The sequence below is a fragment of the Physeter macrocephalus genome, unplaced genomic scaffold, assembly GCF_002837175.3.
Source record: "Physeter macrocephalus isolate SW-GA unplaced genomic scaffold, ASM283717v5 random_756, whole genome shotgun sequence".
Lineage (NCBI taxonomy): Eukaryota > Metazoa > Chordata > Mammalia > Artiodactyla > Physeteridae > Physeter > Physeter macrocephalus.
The window spans coordinates 15,378-36,724 of record NW_021146042.1 but is presented as its reverse complement, the minus strand read 5'-3'; the positions used below and the strand labels follow the sequence as shown (position 1 = coordinate 36,724).

The 21,347-nt window shown below is 50.9% G+C and overlaps 1 protein-coding gene across 1 annotated transcript in view; it reads right to left on the bottom strand.

Annotated features, from left to right (window-relative positions):
• Window positions 1-21,123, bottom strand: part of TRIB2 (tribbles pseudokinase 2) — a 24,493-nt gene extending 3,370 nt beyond the window's left edge. The window contains exons 1-2 of the mRNA XM_007130103.4: window positions 19,540-21,123; window positions 14,359-14,651 (exon numbers count right to left, since the gene is read on the bottom strand). Coding sequence (XP_007130165.1) covers window positions 14,359-14,651; window positions 19,540-19,809 — 563 coding nt within the window. The 5' untranslated portion in view covers window positions 19,810-21,123. The remainder of the gene's footprint in view (window positions 1-14,358; window positions 14,652-19,539) is intronic.
• Between the last annotated feature and the right edge of the window lie 224 nt (window positions 21,124-21,347).

Here is a 21,347-nt window from a genome sequence, read left to right as displayed (position 1 = left end):
TGCGGAGCACAGGCTCCGGACGCGCAGGCTCAGTAGTTGTGGCTCACGGGCCTAGTTGCTCCGCGGCATGTGGGATCCTCCCAGACCAGGGCTCGAACCCGTGTCCCCTGCATCAGCAGGCAGATTCTCAACCACTGCGCCACCAGGGAAGCCCCCCCATTTTAACCATTTTTAAGTGTATAGTTCAGTAGCATTAAGTACATGCACACAGTTGTGCATCCATCTGGACAAGACGGTCTTAAAGTGTCTGCCAGTTTTAACATTCTAGGCTTCTGTCATATATAGCAACACATCTTCTTTATCTGCTCACCCATATTCTATTATAATCTGTAGCGCACATGCCCTTCTCCTCCCCCTTTAGTAATGATCTGTAAAAATAGGAAGGGTCTAGATATGCTAATCTGGAATTGAGCGGATTAAAAACAAATCTCTTCTTCCCTTTCCATTTTCTAATCTAAGGTGGCAGGTGGAGCTGACTCACACCAGCCTCACCAGATGTTCAGAAATTGGAGGTGAGTCGGTGAAACCCACAGGGCAGAGGGGAAGGGCCGCAAGCCACAGGCCGCAGTGGGTTCTCTCTACAGCTTCCCCGCCCCCTCACCAGCAGCAGCTCCTGCCCAGCTTCGGGACCAGCCAGGCTCCCTCACCTCCAGGGTTCACCGTGTTGGCAGCTGAGCAGCTACGGGAAGAATTATTGCAGGGCAAGCGCCCGTGAGCTCACCTTGAAAGGAACAACGGCCCCTGCTCTGGGTAAAGGAGTTGCACCTTCCCAGGACTAAGTGGAGGCCAGGTGAAGGCTCTACGGGGGGCAGGCTCTGTAAATTACAACACCTCAGGTGCCTGTCTGGGTGAGGGCAGGAGGGAGATGTGGCGTCCAGGACCTTTCAGGGGACGGGCTTCCCCACCTCAAGCTCTTCGCGCTAAGCCAGTTCTAAACCCCTTTTTTCATTCCTATCTCCTTCCGGGTCACACCCCTAGATTCCGACTTTCTCCTTCACCCCGTTAACCCATGGGCGGCAGGGACCCCACTTTCATCCTCACCGCTCTTCCGGAACCCTCCTCCAGATCATGGACAAGGGCCTGCGAAAACAGTTAAGGTCTCCCTCTTGTCAATTAACCCCCTCCCCGAGTTCACCTCTCTCCTCCCCCAACTCAAGACAAGGACTCAGGAGCTACGCAAATACCTAAGGAATCTGAGGGCGGTAAAACAATTAGTCAAAAAGCACTCCATGCGCCGCTGACTTCCGCTGCCCCTAAGCTGATCAGTGGGCCCCTGCCTCCTCCTCCTCCCTTCAGAGGCCGAGCCTCCGGCTGGGAGCATCCGGGTCTGTGGTCACAGGGCGTTCGCATTCGGTGCGGCCGGTAGCGACACAGCCACACAGAAGCCGGGCCAGTTCCGAGTCGAGTCTTGAGGTCAGAGGCCCGGGTTCAAAGGCTGCCTCTGACAATTAGTAAGCGCCAAATATCAAACACCGTCTCTGCATTTAAGCATGAGTAGGTATCTACATATATTTTCTTTTTAAGATGTATAAAATCAACTTCCAAGGCAAGAATTATTATTCCTTTATGGGGACACCGAGTCTCATTCTCAGAGAGGATAGGTCAGCTCATTTGTGGGGACGACTCGTTAGCGGCTGAGCGCTCGCCTTTTCTCCGGACGGGGAGCTAGCTGATGCCAGACCCGCGCCACCGCAGCTCCGGGCGGAGGAACCCAACCCAGCCTGGAGGGGCTGCGAGGCCGCCCCCTCACGAGGCGCAGCACGCATGCGCCCCAGGGTCAGGGAGCCGGCTTCTTCTACGCAGGCGTGCAGGCATCCCCCCGGGGTGGGCTGAGAGAAGCCAAGAAGAGGATGGGGAGGAAATGCGGCGCTCCAGGCATTCTTCTGACCTTGCCTCTCTGGGAACATCCTGAACTTGTTTACATCACTCCCAGGCAAGGGTCGAGGCAAGAATTCTGGATTACGTCTTTAAACAAGGACCTTCCGGGGTGCCCATAGGTCGCGGGCCCGAGCCGGGCTGGAGTTCCAGCTCCGGTCCCCATGGACGTGCCACACAACTGCAGGGCCCTTCAGAAGGTCTCTGGGGCTCAAGCTTACCCCCGGGGATTGGGGGGCCTCGCCCTCTCCCCGCAGGAGCGTTGCAGGGAGTGCCCGGTGGAGCGCCTGCACCCGCCAGAGTGGGAGGAAATGAATGAACAGTCTTCCAGCTTCTGAGGGCTCCTGATCAGTCTGGGCATTAGGAATTACCAGGCAGAGAAATCGATTTTCATAAAAATCAACGGGAGCATCAGATGGTCCTAGTCATTCAAATAAACTACTCATGGGAGACACAGACAGGACAAGTCACACCCATTGTCTCGGTTTTTGTGAAGATTAAATGAAACAATGCAAGTACAGCATCTATCAAGGAGCGTAGCATAGTAAATCGGCAAAAAGTGGTGGAAACTCTAACTAACCTTCTTATTACGATAAGGAACCCACCTTCAGCCCCAAAGCCTAGAGGGGAAGACAGATGAACAAGCCTCAGGCAGATTGAAATGGACATGAATTCTGTGCCCCGGTACCTTCCTGGGCCCTTTGAACTTGTTTTTTGTTTTTTGTTTTTTTTTTCCCCTTGCCTAGAATGTTCTTCCCCCAAATATGTGCCCAGCTCACTCCTGCTCACATTATTCAGTACTGACTAAGGTAATCAAGATGGGCTTCACGGAGGTGATGAGACCAGAGATGGTACATGAAGAATAGAGGCTCCTGAAAGTGACAAGGGAGGATGGTGGAGATTTGTGCGGCCAAAGAGCTGTAAATGACAGTGGTTATCTCCTGCAGCTTCTTGGAGGAGAGAGCCCTGAGCCATGAGCCCCAGGCAGGGTTGATTTGGCCTGCAAGCTGCATCCCTGTGTGCATTCTGCAACCTGTCCCTGGCACAGGCGGGGAACAGCCTGCTTCGCTTTCAACCCCTGAATGAACAAGGCTTAGACGGGGGCAGCCTGTGTCCCAGGTGCAGGCCCAGCCCAGTGCCAGGCCTCCTGTCCTCGGATCCTGAGCCAGGTGAGGAAGCCAGAACCAGCAGGATGCAGTTCCACTCCCCACCCGCACAGAGCATCCGCACCCGCCTTGAAAGCCCCGACCTGATGTCCTACTCACTCTCAGCAGAGGCTTGAGTGGCTCCCTGTGGGTCACGAAATCGACCTCAGCCTCAGTTTCCCTGCTGGAGAATGAGAACCAATGGTACGTGGCCTGAAGAGAGCACTTCTAGCTTCAGATTTCCCGATTTTACCTTTCCTTTAACTCTTAAGCTGTAGGGACTGCAACCCTTCCTATATAACATCCTGATACTGATATAATAATTGTGGTAACAACAACAGGAAACCATGAATTAAACGTCTATAAAATGCTGGGATTTTTTTCAGTCTGCATATCTTAGTTCTCATAACAAAACTGAAAGGCAAATATTATATGTGCCACTTCCTAAAGAATAAGGAAACCGAGGCACAGAGAATGAAACGTTTTAGGTCATACATAGAGTAACTGAAAAAACTGAGCTCTAATCCACGTCAGGAGGATTCTAATGCCAGCGTCCTTCCAAAAGACATGCTGGCACCAACATCACAGATTTACTTGGTGTCCAAGACAGAGAAACTTCTTAAGGGAGACCCTGGGTTTACGGAGACAAATATGGCCCCGGGTTTATTCAGCACCAGAGCACCTACAAAACCATCACATACGTGATCTAAGTGCTATAGTTTATGAGGTGGATGGTGGTAGCTGGACCTGCCCGTTTACTAGGTGAAGAAACTGAGGTACAGAAAGCAGATGTGACTTGTCCAAGGCCATCTGGAAAGTGAGTGACAGAGCCTGGATTTCCATGGTCAGTGCTCCATCCAAAAGAGAGAAAAGGTAAACACGAGCAAATCATCCTTTGCTTTTAAACCTCAAAACTCACCCTGGGCTCTCAGCAGGAAGCGATCAGGACAGGGTGGGCCAGGGAGGGGCCAGGCTGGGAGTTCAGCCAGACCAAGTGGGCTTGGCCTGGACAGGAAGTCCGGAAGTCACTGAAGGCCGTTCTGTGGGGTGGGTCCAAGCAGGCAAAGGGTCGAGGGAGAAAGGTCAGCCGCAGTCAGCCACAGCTGCCACTGCAAAGCCACCCTTGGCTGCCGGTCCAGCTGTCAAGCAAGGGTCCCAGCTGGGGCTACTGCTGGGGGGCTCAAGGAAGGCCTCTGAGCACCGTGGGCTGCATTATGCTAGCCTGGCAGCCACCACTGGGACTCCCTAGGTCGCTAAACTGCCCAATAAATCATTACTCCTTTAAGCCTCTGTTTCTTGTGTGCATAGATTTTTCCAGCAATCACCTCTGAGAGCCACCGATGCGCCAGCTCCCGGAGATTCAGTGAACAGACCTAGCACTTAGATCAAGCTGCTCACAAATTAGCAAGAGAGCAGCAGGTAAGCCAGTAAGGGAACCACTCGGGGGTGGGTGGCGGGGGGAGAAGTCTAAGGGGAGGGGGACCTAGGGAGGGCTGATAAGTTCTAGAAGGCAGTACATCCTCTGACTGCCCTACAACACCACCCCACAATCTGGGACGTGGTGGTTCCTGCACCGCTTTGATTCAGAGAAATTTGCAGCTTGGAAAGATGAAGTCACTTGCTGGGAAACAGCGCAGTGGCGGGGAGAAACCCAAGCGGCCTCAAGCACCCAGGTGTTTCCACGGCACCGGCTGCCCAGCCAGTATGTAAAAGCCTGTGTAGCTGGCGTGCAGACGCACGTGCGTGTCTGACTCATCAGGGCCATGGTGGGATTGGGGAAGCCATACCCCGCCCCCGCCCCCCATGCAGCCTGCCTGCCGTCGTCATAGGAACAGCCAGGAAATCCAAGGGAGGCGACGCAGCTCGGACTCCTCATCGATACTCCAGCCACCTCTCGCTCCCCTGCATTGAGACCTGGGTCCCCGAGGTTCCCCCCGACCCCAGATCAGTCGATTCAGCCTCTCAGGAAAGCTTCCCAGGCAATCATCCCCGCTCCATGCTGGACAGCGCTGCCCCAAAGGGCCACCAGCCCAGATTCTTCCAGGAAGAGGCAGGCACAGCCTGAGGTGCTGTTTCGGTTGATTTGGGGCCCAGAACATTCCTATCCATGCCCCACTGGTGGGGTGAGGGCAGGGCTCAGGCCAGTCCCCCCAACCCCACCACCGCCAGCAGCGCTGTGAGCAGCTGGTCCACACACTGGGCCGGATGGGGATGCTTCCCTTGGCTGGGTCCTAAACTGGGGCTTCCCCAGGTGGCCTGAGCAGAGACGGAACGAGTTCAGGGAGTCAGAAAACCGGGTTCTGCTCTTGGTCGTGTCACTAACACGTTATAGGACTTTGGGGAAGGATTGCTGATTTCTTTACCTGCAAAGATAAAAGGGCTGGATTTCAATCCCTCTCCCCCTCCCCTCCCCCCCATCCCACTGCCTGAGTCACTAACACGTTATAGGACTTTGGGGAAGGACTGCTGATTTCTTTACCTGCAAAGATAAAAGGGCTGGATTTCAACCCCTCTCCCCCTCCCCTCCCCCCATCCCACTGCCTGAGTCCGGCTCAGCATCCTGAAGTGGATGTCCATCCACAGTCCATCCTTCACACACACTTCTGGAGTCACAACGTGACACCGTCCCAGCCCTGACTAGAAAACAACTTCAGTGGCTCCTCCTGAATTTCAGATCAAGTTCAAGGTCCCAGGCATGAAGCCAAGGCCCTAGACCTCTTCAGCCTCATCTCTGCCCCCACCCCGCCCCAGAGTACCCTTCCCCAGCCGTCCCTCCCCACCTACTGCTGGCACTTTCGGGACCCCTCCCCTTCCCTCCTACATCACTCCGAACAACCCTGTGAAGGAGCCCATCTCCTCCCTGACATAATCCTTCTCTACGCCCCACTCCATTGTCGGAATATCCTCTTCCTGCTCCCAGATAGTTCTCTAACGCACACCCTTCCTCTCTAACATGGTGTTAAAAATAACCATTGCACTGTGTCTTCCATTAGGTGAGGACCCTGGTATTGAGTCTTGTATCCCCAATACCTAGCACGGCAAGTAGTGCATAACAGGTGCCTAATAAACGTTTGCAAGCTAGTGTGATTCTCATGTCTGTGAGATGCCCCCAGCTCTAACCTGCTGTCTAGAGCTCAGGGCATCTTGGCGTGACTGCTCAAGAACTGCAATGTCTAGAATCCAAAGAAATTTCAAATAGACTGGACTCTGTCCATGGTTTAGAGAAATTCCCAAGAGCGCTGGATAAAGGACGTTTAACATTTGTTTCCATCCACTGTCTTCTTCCATCAGTATATTTAGGGGATTTTTCTTATAATATTTATGCCTCCAGGGTATATGGGGCTCTTCATACCCCCATTGAGTCAAATGTCATACATTCACTCAGCACTTGTAATGCTAAGTCCTGTGCTAGGCATGAGGGTCCAAATGATAAATGGACCCCAGCTTATAGTTCTGCAGAGGAAACCAAACCCACTCCGTAAAGCGGAACAACAGGACGTATTCGGACTGCCCGTGGGGTTAGTTAACTGGTGGCCGAGGCTATGCCTGCCAAGACTGCTCAGAGAAAACCGAGTCCTGAGCTTCACTTAGACCCCAGCCGGCCAGGTCCTCGTGGTGTTCACTTGTTGCCTGACTGCATACAAAAATCCCTTCTACGAGTTGAGCACAAGGGTGTATTTTACGTGGCATCTATTTCTGCAGCTAACGTGGCATTTGAGGACCTAACCTTGGGAGCCAGGTCTCCTGGGTACAACCCCCAGGTCTGTGCTGACTGGCTGTATGACCCTGAGCCTCAATTTCCTCATCTGTAAAGTGGGGATAACCATAGCAGGAACTCACTTATTGGGTTTAAATGGCTTAACTTAAATATAGTAATTAATTCAGATGAAATTCATTTAAGTGTTGTAGTTAGAACAGGGCCTGGTACATGGTGGACCCTAGATATTATTTCACTAAAATGTAAGTCCCGTGAGAGTGGGCCTTCTGTCTCATTCGGCACTGCAGTATCTCCAGCACCGAGAATAGTGCCAGGTACATACCACGTGCTCCATAAATATCTGTTGAACAAATAAATGAATCTACAGGTTGCTGGGGTATGAGGCTCACAACCATAGAGGATGACGGACAGCAGTCATGACAGGTATCTTTTAAAGTCCCTACAGTGCACCAGGCTCTGTGCTGGATACTCTAAGTTTATTATCTCCAACCCATGTCAGAGAAGGCAGGCCAAGGTCAAACGGTCAAGTGGAGGAATCAAAAAAATCTCACCGCTGTGCCCTCTGCTGCATTTGCCTGAGGGGTCCCAGTCGAGCCCATGAGCTAATTTATTAAGCCCCAGTAGTAAAGAGCCCAGCCAGAAATCCTGCTGGGATTTCCTACTATTTAGTCTATTTCTAAGCACAGAAACTTGAGGAAGCCTTCCCCTCTCTCTAAATGTGACCTGAAGCCCTTCATAAATAAAATGACACCCACCACAGACACGGATCTTAGATAAATGTCACTTTTGCATAAATCATTAAATCAACATGGGAATGATTTGTTACTTGATGTAGAACTCCGTAAATAGTTCTCTTGAAAAAAGGTGTCTACGTGGGAGATCCTAAGTTTCAGTCATTCTGGGCTCCCATCTGGGCAGTGACCGAGATGACCATTAGATCACTACATTCACTGCCCCTCTCACTCTGTCATTAGAATCCAATCTGAGCGGCTCCTACTCAGTAAAAGGCATTTTCATTCATTCAGTGCCCACCACGTTCCGGAACAGTGCACATGAGACAGCCTCTGACCCCAAGGAGCTCCCAGGCCAGCAGGAGACGAGGACAGGCTGGAGATGCACACAGACAATAACAACAGCGCGGGAGACACGCTGTGACGGAGGTTAAGTGTGGGCGCTACTGGAGGGTGTCACTGACACATCCTCAGAAGGATCTGGGGAGAGGAGCTTTCCCTAAGGATGGGACGGACGTACATCAAAGTGGTCAACATGAAGAAGACGGTTCCAGGAGTTCTGTCTCCTTCAAAGCGAAAAGGCAAGGTGTTTCCCAAAAATCCAGTGAGCCTACAACTCAACATAAGTCGCTATTAACGAAAGAAAGCAGAGTCTGGTCTCCAGGGCTCCAATGCCTGCCCTCTGTACTTTGTTAGATACTGAGCCCCAAGAGAGGTGAGAAAAACCTGGAAGATCTAAAGGGAGGACTAATATAGCTACTAACACCTGGGAAAGAGGGCACTGACCTCGGCTGGTGTGGGAGGGAAGAGGCCTTCACCCCACAGGGAGGCGCAGGTCCTCCGGTGCCTGGGCAGAGAGGGCTTTTGTTCTATCGAAAACCCCAGGCTGCTGGGTTCCTACAAAGAGTCCCCTCTGGCAGAAGCAGGCACCGATCGGCTTCCACAAAGCGGAGGAAATGAGGCCCGTGACGTCAAGAGATAACGATCTTCAAACCAAAGAAGAAACGTGTGCAGAAGCCGTCTTCTCCTTCACATGGGGTATTTCTGGGCAAAGAAATGTCAACACTGAACTGTGGTTGGGGGCGGGGAGCTGGGGTGAGGGGTGGCAAGGGAGAGGAGAAATCCAGCTGGCAAACGGGGGCTGCTGTAGGCCCAAGCCCTGCCCCCGCCGCTTTCTTCAGGTGGCCCCGCTGCCGCCCCGGGATGCACCAGCTTAAAGGGCTCTTTACGTCCCGAGTCAGCAGACTGGCCCCGTGTCACCCAGAGGGCCAGACAGCAAGTGCAGAAGAGGCTAAGGACAGCAGCAGGATCCCGTGCTGATGGCCAGCTGTGCACCCAGCATCAGCTGCACTGCCGTTAATTCACCTAATTTCAGGAGCAAAGTCCTCTCGTTATGATGAGGCAATGGGGCAGAAGAGGTTAAGTAACTTGTCAAAGTCAGGGTTATGAGTAAGTGCAAGAGGAGAGATTGGAATCCAGACAGCAACTCACTTTCCACGGGCATAACTGGCCGTGTCCCTTAGAGGCTGGGATGGAACCATGGGGCCTCAAGGAGCAGGCCGACCAAGCAGACCCCTCTAATCCCAGAGCAGGGCGAGAGGGGCTGGAGGACGCGGGCACACCCTCTGGGAATTTGAGCACTGTCTTTCTCAGGTTCAGGGCCCCGACCAACAGGGGGCCCCCCTCCTACTCACACAGACCATCTCAGATTTTACGACAGGAACTGGGGATGCCAAGGGTGTGTCCAGGGCCAGTTCAATCAGGATAGGGGTTTAACTTCCTGAAAACCCAAACAAAATGGCTGAGGCTCTGCCCTACGGAAACCTCTCGGCGTGGAGGAGAGGCAGGAGCACGGCGGGCGGTCCAGGCCTGCTGGGGCAGGATCCCTCACTCCCTGCCTGTGCTTTTGTCCACCTTTGCCTTTGGTACCTCTCGTCAACCTTCTAGCGCTTCTGAGCGTCAGGTTCCACACCACGTGTACTTGACCTGTCGGGCGCCCTCGTGATACGGATCCAGCGATTATAATTAAACAGAAGAAAGAGGAGGATGTGGCTTAAATCTGAACCCTTCCATCACAAGGGCTCCACCTTCACGGAAATGGTTACTGCATTCTCCGTTCTCTGGGAACGGCTCCCCTATAGCGGTACCATTTTATCAATGACTCTAGGAGCAGCTGTAGATTAGTAAGTGCCTGCCCTGCCCTGTGAGTCACAGAATCGTCTCATTGAACTCTCGCAACCACCCTACAGAGACGCAATTATTACTTCTGCTTTGAGGAGAGAAAGTGTAGCTCAGAAGCATGAAATGACTTAATCAGGTAGCTAATAAGCAGTAGAGCAGGAAGGTGAATCTGGCTCAAATAAAACAGAATAAATAAAACAAAAATAAACAAATAAAACAGGAGCAGAAGAATCTGAGGTGCTGCTGATTCAACACAGAGGCAGCACCCTAGCATCAGGGTTAACAGAACATCGGGTGTCATCTGTATAAGATGTCTGCAAAGCCACTTGTGGGAAACTGGACTTGCGGTGATGACAGTGCCATTAAGAATGTTCCCATGGATGGCCATGGACTCAAGAGTTACAGATGGTCCAGAATGGAAAATCTGTGCACAAGAAGTCAGCCCAGAGGCAGGCCTCTTTCTGAACCACGTGGGGCACAGCCAATTTCACTACGTAATGCTTTCACCTTCTATCACTTTCAAGATCATCAAGGAACAAGAAGCACATCCTTGAGAGAGAGAAGACTGACGCAAAAGAGTGCAAAAGAGGGGTTTCCCTGGTGGCGCAGTGGTTAAGAATCCGCCTGCCAATGCAGGGGACATGGGTTCGAGCCCTGGTCCGGGAAGATCCCACGTGCCGCGGAGCAACTAAGCCCGCGCGCCACAACTACTGAGCCTGAGCTCTAGAGCCCACGAGCCACAGCTACTGAGCCCGCGAGCCACAGCTACTGAGCCCACGTGCCACACTACTGAAGCCTGTGCGCCCACAGCCCGTGCTCTGCAACTAGAGAAGCCACCGCAACGAGAAGCCCGCGCACCGCAATGAAGAGCAGCCCCCGCTCGCCGCAACTAGAGAAAGCCCACACGCAGCAAAGACCCACTGCAGCCAAAAATAAATAAATAAATTAATTAATTTAAAAAATAGAGTGCAAAAGAGGTGTCTGGTGATTTGAAGCTTAATAAAGCAAGCAGTGCTTCCTAAGGTCTCTTCTACGCCCCGCCCCCCCATCATAGGACCGATGCATTAAGGATCAGAAAACAGACACAGACGCCGTCGTCTAACTTTTCAAAAGTCTTTCAAATTCAACCCATTGTTTCTAACTCTTCGATGCTGTCAAGAGAGGAAGACGCTTTAGTCCTATTGAAATACCTATGGATTAGGTCCTATGGATTAGGACCAAAAGTGAAGGCTGCCAGGAGCATGGCCCCAAAGAGATCCCAGGGCCCCTGAACTCCTGTTCTTCTCAGGAAATACGGGCGCGGTTGCCACACAGCCACCGTGCAGACCAACAAAGAGACTCTACCATGAAACTCGGTGGCCCCTGGGAACTAGAATATGCTGAGTGACAAAACCCATCTCACAGTGTCCCAAGTCGAGAGGTTACAAACCAAACAAGATGAAAGAAGGCCACTAAGCATGATTCATCTTTTACAAAAAGTTGATGGTTGGGTGAAAATTGAAAAGGTCCTGTCAGCTACTGATGAAAACATTTAGAATGTCCTTGAAAAGGAAAGCAGCAACCTTCTCAGAGCTGCCCAGACAGAGATACATGTCGTGTTCGGCACAGCAAGTTCATTGGGACCTCAGCACGGTTCGGGGCAGAAAAAGAGCTCTGGGAGGAAATGGTAGGATTTCGAGGCTAGCTCCATCGTCGGGCTGGTTGTGAGACCTCGAGCAAGGTCGCGTAGCTCCTGTGCGGCCCAGCCGCCTCGCCTGCGGCATGGGGAGTTCTCCCTCCTTCCCCCCCACGGTCCTTTGCGAGGCTGGGCTGCTCGGGCTCAGGTGCTCAGACGTGCTGGCAACAGATGAAGACCAGCTTCCTGACCGTCACTTAGGTTGTCTTTTTCAGAAGGAGAATGCTCTTTGGAGTTAAAAAGGATTGAGCTTTGACACGCCTGCTGCAGTGGTGTCCTGGTTTCACATTCACATGAGATGCCTCTTTCTAGTTCTTTCTAGAAAGGGTCTGCTCTTCTGCATAAGTCAAACATAACTCCAGACTGAGCATCAGAGCCCCACAGTTCTCGTGTTGGAAGCGCCTTACGCGTGGGTATTTCTTCCCCAGCCCCTGCGACATCAAAGACCCTGGCTTTGCCACAATGCACTGATCAGCAGTCTTACACGTCTTTCTTCCCGTAAAGGACAAGCAGGCCTGGGGGAGAATCCCTGCACCAGCAAACGTGAGGTCGGACTCAGCCCTTATCTGCTTCCAGACAGCTGTGGGCTCTGAGGTGGGCACCCTCACCTCTGGGGCTCTGCTCCTTGGTGGCAAAACGAAAGGGCTGAAGCGTGGAACCTCTAGCGTCTGCTTCGGGTCCCATATCCTGGGACCTGGCGACGTCCAGCCTACTCTGACTCACTTCACAAATCTGTGTCTCCCACGGCTGTGCTAAGCCTGGACGGGCCACCCACCCCATGTCCTTGCTGATGCCTGAAATTCCTCTCTAAAGAGACAGAATCAAAGACGATGTTTAAAAATGCAGATCCCCACGCAAGACAGCACTGATTGTCCTGACTCCTGGTGGCGGCCAAATGAATTTCTTGACAGCTGACTTAACAGAGAGAATATGTCCTTATTTCTGCTCTTTCATGTCTGTAACTTCGAGACTTCACCATGCTACACTTCGGAGCTCTCATCTACCCAGTGGACATGCTGATACTCACCTCTCCAATTTGCAGAGAGAATTAAGTGTGTTAAATGATAACCTTATGCTACGAGCTTAAAGAGGTCACCAAATATTACCTCTTATTTTTGTAGTTAGAGTTATTAGATCTTCAAGGATGGTGGAACACTGAAGGGCAAAGAGGATACCTCTCTGTCAGTATTCTGCTGGGGTCAGACGCATATTTATCTTTCCATATGAGAATATTCAAAGCAGCACATGCCTGAGTGTTGGAACTAGGGAAGACCTTAGAGCCAGCAGAACTGAGCCAGGACAATAAAAGGATAAGGAATTTGAGGCCAAGGGGAAGGGACCAATATAAGGTCAGAGTGGCGTAAAGGCAAAAACAGGATAAGAACCTGGGTCTCCAGGCTCCAAGGGCAGACACACCTGAGCTGAAAGAAAAGTAACCATCGCCCCACACTCTAGATCTTTGAATAGCACCCCCGACCTTCTTTAGTTTGTTCATAAAGGTAAACGCCAGCCACTGTCAGAGACCGGGATATTGGCCACCACGGATTCCTACGATACTCCTTTATGGGTAAAAATATGGAACAATAATCAACTTCTGTGGGTCCAGGAAATCCAGGGGCCCTCTGCACTTTGTATACTCAGCTGGATTATAAAAGTTCACGAAATTATTCCATTTGGGTTAAGTAACCACAGGCCCTCTGACCTGTGCTAATCCGCAAAGGCTTCGCAGACATTTACTGCCCGATTAGCTCAAACCATGAAGACGGAAAAACCAAAGCGCACACCACGAGGTCTCCCTCATTTGGATGCCGTGAGACTTCTATACGCAATCGCCTAAACATACCACAGGCCGCTGGGATCGGTGGCCAACTAAATGGAAGATGGAAAGGTTTGACAGTAAATCTGTTCCAGACAGATAAAAGGTAGCCCCGAAGTGTTCGCTGAGTGAATGCATGAATGATGTGCGCTAGCCTTGTATTCAGACGGCCCTTAATAGCTTGGTGACAATGGAACCTTCACTTCACTAAACCCTTTGCTAACGGGAGCTGAGGATGCCCAAGGCAGTCACGAGAATTCCATGACATCATGTGTGCAGAGCCCCTGGAACAATCCTTGGAATAGTCAGCAATGGACATAAATCAGCTGCTTCCACTCCCCTAAAAAAGCACATTATTAAAAAGAAAAAAAAAGTAACTTGAAAGAGTTTTTACAATCAAAGTCAGCTGGAGGAGAAAGCAGGGCCCCGGTGGGATCTGCTAAATAGAATGTAATGAGTTAATGGAAGAACCACGAATGAAGCCCAGATGCCTAGCATCCTGTCCGGCCGTCTCCTAAAATACCGGAGACCTTCACATTGCCAGGCATGTGCACAGGCAGGTTCCTCACCTGGAACATTGGTCCTTCCCACATTGCCTACAACATATTCATCTCTCAAGTCTTGGCTCCAAAATCACCTCTCCTATATAAACTTTCTTGACTCTCCAATTCCTAGTCAGAACTGACATGCCAGCCCCCAGGTGCCATCTGACCCAGTACATAAGTGTATGTAGGGTCTGTAACATTTCCTTTATAGGTCATTGACTAGCTAATGCAACTGGATAGTCACGGTACTGAGACTTGTAATTCATACTGAGGAACGGACTTAGGAAATATCTATTGAATGAGTGATGAATGAATGACAAACAACTGATGCCAGGCATGGAGCTTTCCGAAGGCAAGCTTTTCAAAATCTTGCCTTATTCACACTGAAAATGCCACACAGGCTGGCAGCCACCTTCAGAGTTCAAGACACCAAGACAAAAATAACTACTGGGTCACAGAATAATCTGGCACTTGTGAGCATTTGATAACATCTCTTAGAGGAGCGGCAATTTGCTTTCCAAGGGCACTTCAAACACTGCGATATCCACCTCCCTTTGTCCTTCCACGCTCCCTCCTCCTCACCTGGACGGCAGGCAGCAAAAAACAATGTCCACTCCAACCTCTCTGAGCAGCCTGTTATAGTACACGGGCCTGGAGAGGAACGAGACTCACCTTTCTTCGTCCTTAAAGATAAATTTCCGCAGCTTGAGGTCCCGCAGCACCAGCCCCCCGTCGTGGCAGTGGGCCACCGCTGAGGCGATCTGGTAGAACAGCCTGGCCGCCTCCTCCTCCTTCAGCTTCTTGCAGGTGCGAACGAAGGAATGCATGTCCCCATAGCTGCGCTCAAAGAACACATAAGCTTTCGTCTCCCCCAGGATAATTTCGGTGATTTGGTTGATGTTGCTGTGGGCAGACAGGCAAAAGCAGGGGGCCAGGGACTCCTGGTAGCAGCTGATATCAAACACCTAGGGCAGGATGAACAACAAGACCAAGAGTCAGAGTACAACCAAATCCTGTACAACCGAGTCACAGAATGTGGATGCCTCCCATAGACATGGGCCAAACTTAGACCCAGACCACACTGGCCTTGCCTCCTACCAGCTGTGTGGCATTGAATAACTCGCTTGACCTCTCTGAGCCTCCGAGTCCTCATGTGCAAAAGGGCAAGTGATTGACTCACCGTGTCGGGAGGATTATATGAGAAAACAAAGGTCAGAATGCTTAGCAAGATGTAACACAATACACAAGTTGTGTATCACAGTTTGTGTATTGTATTACACAAACTGTATGCACAATTACACAAAACAAATCACAAATAAGTTTATGATTTTCTTCTCTCTGTCCTTAATCCCCTCTGTTTATAGAAAAATTAAGACAAAATTTGAGAGAAAGTGACCCATCCCAAGCTGCACAGATAACACCTTATTACCCTTCAAAGAAAAAATACACCAACACTATACAGCTACAGCAACTGTATACAACATATTTTGTGCTGCATAACTGGGTTGTATAGCAGTATACAACATAATAGCAATTAATAGATTAAATGCGTAGACTGAAGGTTACCTAATTCAATGCCTTCATTTCGCAGATGTGGCAGTTGAGGCTCAGATAACAAGTCAAATCAAGCCCCCAGTGGCAGAGCTAGGAAAGGACACAGTCCTTCTTATTAAGAAAGCAGACACGCTCCTTTCTCTCTTCCCTCCACAGATATCTAGCTCAATGAATCAGTTATGCAATGATTTTCTATGAATCAGAATAAGCCTGTGAAGTGCCACCTCATTGTGGGGTTATTTAGAAAGAAAATCCATCCTCAGTACCTTTTGGAGACAGATCTAAGAGGAATTAACACTACAGAGATTTTTCTGAGGTTACAAGAAAACGCCTTCCTTCATTTCAAGAGTTCCACTAAATCAGGGATACAAATCTCTGGGTTTGGAATGTGGCTTTCCTACCCGCCTGGGAATGTGAGTATGATGTGTCTACCTGGTGCAGCAGAAGTGAGGGGCAGGCTCGAGGGTTCCTTGCTGGGAAGCATGGGAGGCCAGGATGGCTCTAACAATACACTGAATGTTATCGGTTCACCATCACTTAGCTTCTTAAATTTCTTTTTCATTAGTTAGAACATACTCTCCTTGATCATCATTTTGCAGTGTGTGTGAGAAACGCTGGCCTAGAAATCATCAAATTTGAGAATCTAATCCTGGCTTGGCCACCAATAACCTGCACGAGGTGGATAAGGCACTCAGAATCACCGGGCCCTCCCTCCTCTTCAGAAACTGAAGACGTTGATTTAGAACATGGTTGACCTTTTTTGGGTCCAGATCCCACCTAAGAATCTGATAAAAGCTCTGTCCCCTCTTAGCTGACAATGACCACTCAAAAGCATGTATAATATTGGATTTGTCTTAAGGGGATTCACGGGCTTTCCAAAACCCAGCCAGGGACACAGGCTGCTACTTAAGAATCCATGAGTTAAGTCTCTCCTAGCTGCAAAAAACAAAACCCCCAAATCTGTGAGTCAAACCGGCCTCCCGAGAGCCTCGGGAGGGCTGGTGCGAACCCCGGCGAGGAAGCAAAGTAACGTTGTGAATGAACCATAATAAGGCATCTCAGGAAAGTGGCACAGCTGCTGCCACTATAACCTAGAATTTAAGAATGAATACTTCAGTTTCTCCAGAGACCACAAATCACACCCTGATACTGTCAAATGATGACCTGCGAGCGGTGACCTCAGAGGTCCGTTCGATTAGGAATCTGAAATGCTTGAGTCAACTTTAACACCCAGGCTGCAGGCAGCAGAAACCCAGGAAAGCCTCAAAAATTTCCCAGAGAGTAATAAAGGCTTTGCAGTGGCTAATGTAAACACTGCGTTATATAAGGAGGATGCTGGGATCTGAAGCGCCAGGCTTCAGGCTGTGTCGCCAGTACTCATGGAGTTATGATTATTTATAACATACTTCCTGCTTCGAGCTGCATTTTTAAAAAATAAAAGGTGATTTTTTTTTTTTTTTTTTTTTTTTGCTCAGTACCTTTAGTCTGTTATCCTGTCCTGCTGCTGAAAAACTGGATGGACATTAAAATTAAAAAAAAAAAAAAATCAAACAATTCATGGCAGCTTCAAGATGCAGGCATACCCTTTGTAGAAGAGGCTAAATTAAATTCCAAGATGGTGGACAGAGTATGAAAAATCAAGCAAGTACTTATGTTTTCCCAAATGGGTAGGAACCAAACTTTTATTAGTAGCTATAACAGGCATTTATGGGCTTGGACTGGTATTTAAACCATCACCTTCAAGTGCAAAATCAAGCCATAAGCCTGGTTGCCAGCTTCTTTTAAATGTTTAATTTGGAGCCTTAGTTATATAATGTGACAGCTCAGCTAAGGCAGAGATTAGGCCATCATTCATAGCCTTTGCAAAAAAAAAAAAAGTGTTCCTTTTCTCAAGATAGTAATTATGTCAATCTGCACAGTAGCTACAAGCATTTCCATGAAAACAGTGAGCTAAGAACCCCCTAAAGTCCCCTTCCTTCGTCTGCCTAGCTTAAAGTAGGCACAGGGAGACAATAAACAGGCATGATTACTTTGGTTAAATGACCCTCCAGTCTCTCTCTCCCAAATTATGTCCTACAGAATTCTATAGAGTTCTCTGTAAGTGGCATTTTACATTGGATCTGTTTTTGCAAAGACTTTTTTCTTGGGTCAGCACAGAGCTGGGAGACACGAACTCTATATTCTAAGATGTCAAAAGGAACTGGAATGCAATGTGTAGATTTCACTGAGCCTTGCAGTAAGCCAAGAGTCCACAGTGCATACGTGAGGGTAGCTCATCGAAGCAGCCTTATAAAACCACTTGGAGCTTCCTAGGATACATACAACTATGCTTGCGTAAGAAGTCGCCCACATCACCTCTGGTAAAAAGGCAGGCAAACAGAAGCTGCTGTGTCTTAAAGGGATGACCTCTGTCAAGCAGAACAATGATACTGCACTTAAATCCACTTGCAGCCACACAGTAACTGGTGAGGGGCTGTTTCAATCTTTGCAAGAACTGAACCAGCCGACTAAGTACAGTTTCAGGCCGGAGAGCAAGTCTACGAATGACACTGTAAGGTCAGCCCAAAGTGAAATATGTCTTGAAAAATCTGAAGGGAGAAAGAAACAGCAGGGGCCAGAGTCACCTCTGCCTTTAAACAAAGAAATAGCGGGCAAGACGCTTCTGCAGAATTTGGCGGCAGAGTCCCTTGACTTAAACGCGTCTCCAGCCTTTGAAAAATATTAAAATGCTCTACCGAAGTTTAGCAAAAGGAGTGAAAACACTCACTGCTGGGTGATTGTGCATATTTCATATGAGAGTGGCAGCTCTGTGGAATTCATTCATTTCAAAGGATGACTACCCCATTGTACAACGTTGTAGGTCTTCTGAGAATTCAATCCAGCTCTGAATAGCCTACTGAATTTTGGTTAACTGGGAATAGCTGCTCTGAGTCTCAATAGCTTGGAGAAGGTGCAAAATACCAAATGCTCAGTACAAGCAGAGAGCAATATTTAAAGAGTCTCTGATTTTCCCCTGAGGTCTGAACTGAACAATTGCAAAACAGACTGGAGACCCTTCACAATACCCATGTTTCACAATGAAATACTCCAGTCCCCTATGAAAGAAAGCAAGTTCACAAAGCAGCCTGTGGTTGATGGTAAAAGTGTGATGCATTATTCGTAGCACAGCTGGGCCGAGTGCCCATTTCAAAGACATCAGGGGTCCCCACTCCTTACTACCTCCTTACCTCCCTCCCCCGGAAAAACAACAGTGAGCAAATCTAAAATTAAGCGACAGTGAATTCCTGATCTATGTCCAATTCCTGGGTAGCCTTCTCTACCGTCTTCATTTTTTGTTTGTTTTTTTGCAACTAGTCTCCTGCTCATCCTCTTGTCTGGAGCCTTGTGGGCGCACACAAAGACACACAGACACGCTCAACACAGACACCAACCAGTTCAGGGTCAAAGACGAAAAGGAAAGGAAAGTGCCCATCTCTGCATTAGCACTGTGAATCCCCGAGGCTCCAAATGCTGGCCTCTAAACCATACAGGCAACGGTGTGTGCTGGGGGGTGGAGTAGCGGGGTCGAGGGGGGCTCCGGCTCGGAGAGCTGGAGACGAGAAGGAACGGAGACAAGAGGAAAAGACCCAAAGGATTCACAATTTCCTGCACCCAAAGGTGCGCTGGCGGCTTTGATTTCCACCCCCAACCCTCCTTTCAAGGCTCCTGGCAGAAGCAAGCTCTTTGTGAACTCCTTCCCCGCGCTGGGCCCCTGGGCTCAGCCAGAGGGGACACCTTTGTGTGTCTCTTTGAAGGGGCACCTACGGAACAAAGGTTCAACACCTGCACGCTGCTGAGAACAATGGCTGCGAAAGGAACCAAGTCATCAGCGCCTTAAAATTAGCGGGGGATTCCCTCCTCGGTGTTGGAAAGGGGAGGGGGCTGGACCCAGGGAGCAATCCCCGGGCAGCGGGGCCCGGCGTCGCGCGGAGGAGCTCCACGAGCCTTTGGGAGCACGCGTGGCCGTGGCCCCCGCGCAGACCCGCCGCCCTCCCCGCCGCGGGCTCTCCCCAAAACGCCTCCGCCGCAGCCCGCCGCATTGCCCGCAACGCTCTAAAAACTTCGCAACTAGTCGAACAGGAACAAATAAATACATAACCCCATTTAACGAGACCACGGATAATTATCCCGCGAATCTCCCTCCCCCCCGGACTGCAGGGCTCGGCAACCTTCCGCCCCCTCCGGCCCCCTCCAAAAGGCCGCGGGGGTCTTCTTAAAAGACAAAAAAAAAAAAGCAAAAGCAAACCCCGAGCTCTTTACCTTGCACACCAGCTCCTCTCCACTGTGCAGATGCACGGCACGAAAAACGTGGTCTCCCTCCAGAGGTTCCAACAATAAGTATTTCCCGATGCAAGAAACGCAATGCGACAAGTTCGGAGTCTCAGGCGGGCTCGGGGAGCCGAGGTTCGGGCTAAAACTCTGGCTGGGTTCGGCGGACCTTATAGACGACAACTCTTCGAAATCCTGGGTTTTGTTCCGCGATCTCCCATATCTTGCTATTGTGATGGGGGTAGACCTGTGTATGTTCATGAGTGTGGGGGTCGCACTCGACAAACAAAAAAACCCGCTGGAGAGACGAGTCGCTGGCGAGTGCGTCTGCAGGCGCCTCGGTGCCACGGATTTTAAAAGGGAACGAGAGGGGAGGGGACGGGAAGGGGGCTACGTGGAGAAAGCGTTAGAAGCCCCCAAATGGGCGCCGCCGGGCACCTTGTCTGCTCCGAGCCCGGCTCCCGGGGGTCCTCGGTCGGCAGCAACTCGGGTCCTTTTGTTACCCCAAAGCCGCCAGCGATTTGCAGAATCTTCGCACTTTTAGTTTCTCTCTTTCTCTTCTTCCAGCGTGGATCTAGACGCGTAACCAGATTGCTAAGGTGGGGAGCTGCAGCGCCGGGTCTCCCGAAGCGATCCCCACGCAGGCTTCCGAACCGCAGACGGGGCGGAGGAGCCCGGCTGTAGTTTGTGCAATCTTCGGGGAGCGCACGGCCGCTGCTTGGTCTCAGCGCGTTAGAAACCAAACAAAAAGAAAAAGGAAATAAGCACGGGTACCGGCTCGCGCCGCACCGCAGACAGAATCCGCGCTGCACCCCCTTTTTTGGTGGAAAGGGTGGGGGGCGTGGAAGGGGGGGTGCCGGAGAGGGTAGTTACCCACGTTTTAACTGTAGATGGCGTCTGAGGCTTTTCCAAGACCGCGAGAGGTCTCCAAAATTTGAACAAACAGACAAAAAAAATAGCAAGGGAGCATTTAACTTAGAGCGGTCAGCGCTGCCAACAAAAGATTGCAAAAGCTGGGCACAGAGTTGTGGTCCGGGCACAGGTACCGCGGCAAAGCCCAGGGCTTGGCCCGCCGGGCGGAGGTCAGCACCGGCTCATGCTGTCGCCGCTCCCTCGCGCTCCAGATCGTCCTCCGAATAAAGCGAGAAGTGCGGGCAGGGACAAGGGTAGATCAATGGTCTCCGATTTCCCCGGCACGAGCTTCCGGGGGTCCTCCCGGCCCTGGAAGGGGATGCACCCCCAGCCCAGTCAACCCGCGCTGTTCCTTTCTCGTTCGGTAACTGGATCTCGCCTTGGAATAATTTGCAACCACTCCGTCTCCCCCCTACCCTCAACCCAAATTGCCTGGCGGGGTTTGTTTTGGAGAAAATTGACGGCTTTTCTTCTTCTTTTATTTTGTTCTTCCCCCAACCGGAGGTAAGAGGAATGTGTACTTAAAATTGAAGGGGACGGCCGACGGTGCCCGAGGCCAATCCCCGAGCTCAGCACGCCCGCATCTCTCGGCGAGGCGGTATTAATAGTTACTTACGTGGCCGGGGATCTCGGAGCGAGCGGGGCCGTGTGTGCGCGTGTGTGCGCGCGCGCGCCTCGCTCGCGCTCAGTCTCCCCATTCAATGTCACCGACACATTTCTACGGCGCCCCCACCCCCCCCCAGCGGCACCGGCGACTGGCTCAGCCCAGAGCGGGCCCCGCCCCGTCCCCGCCCGGGCCGCCCTCATTGAGCCGGGGGCCCATCAATCAGCCTCGCCGCTGCCAGTCCCCGGGCGGCTTCCCGCGCCCGCGGCCGGCTGCCACTGCC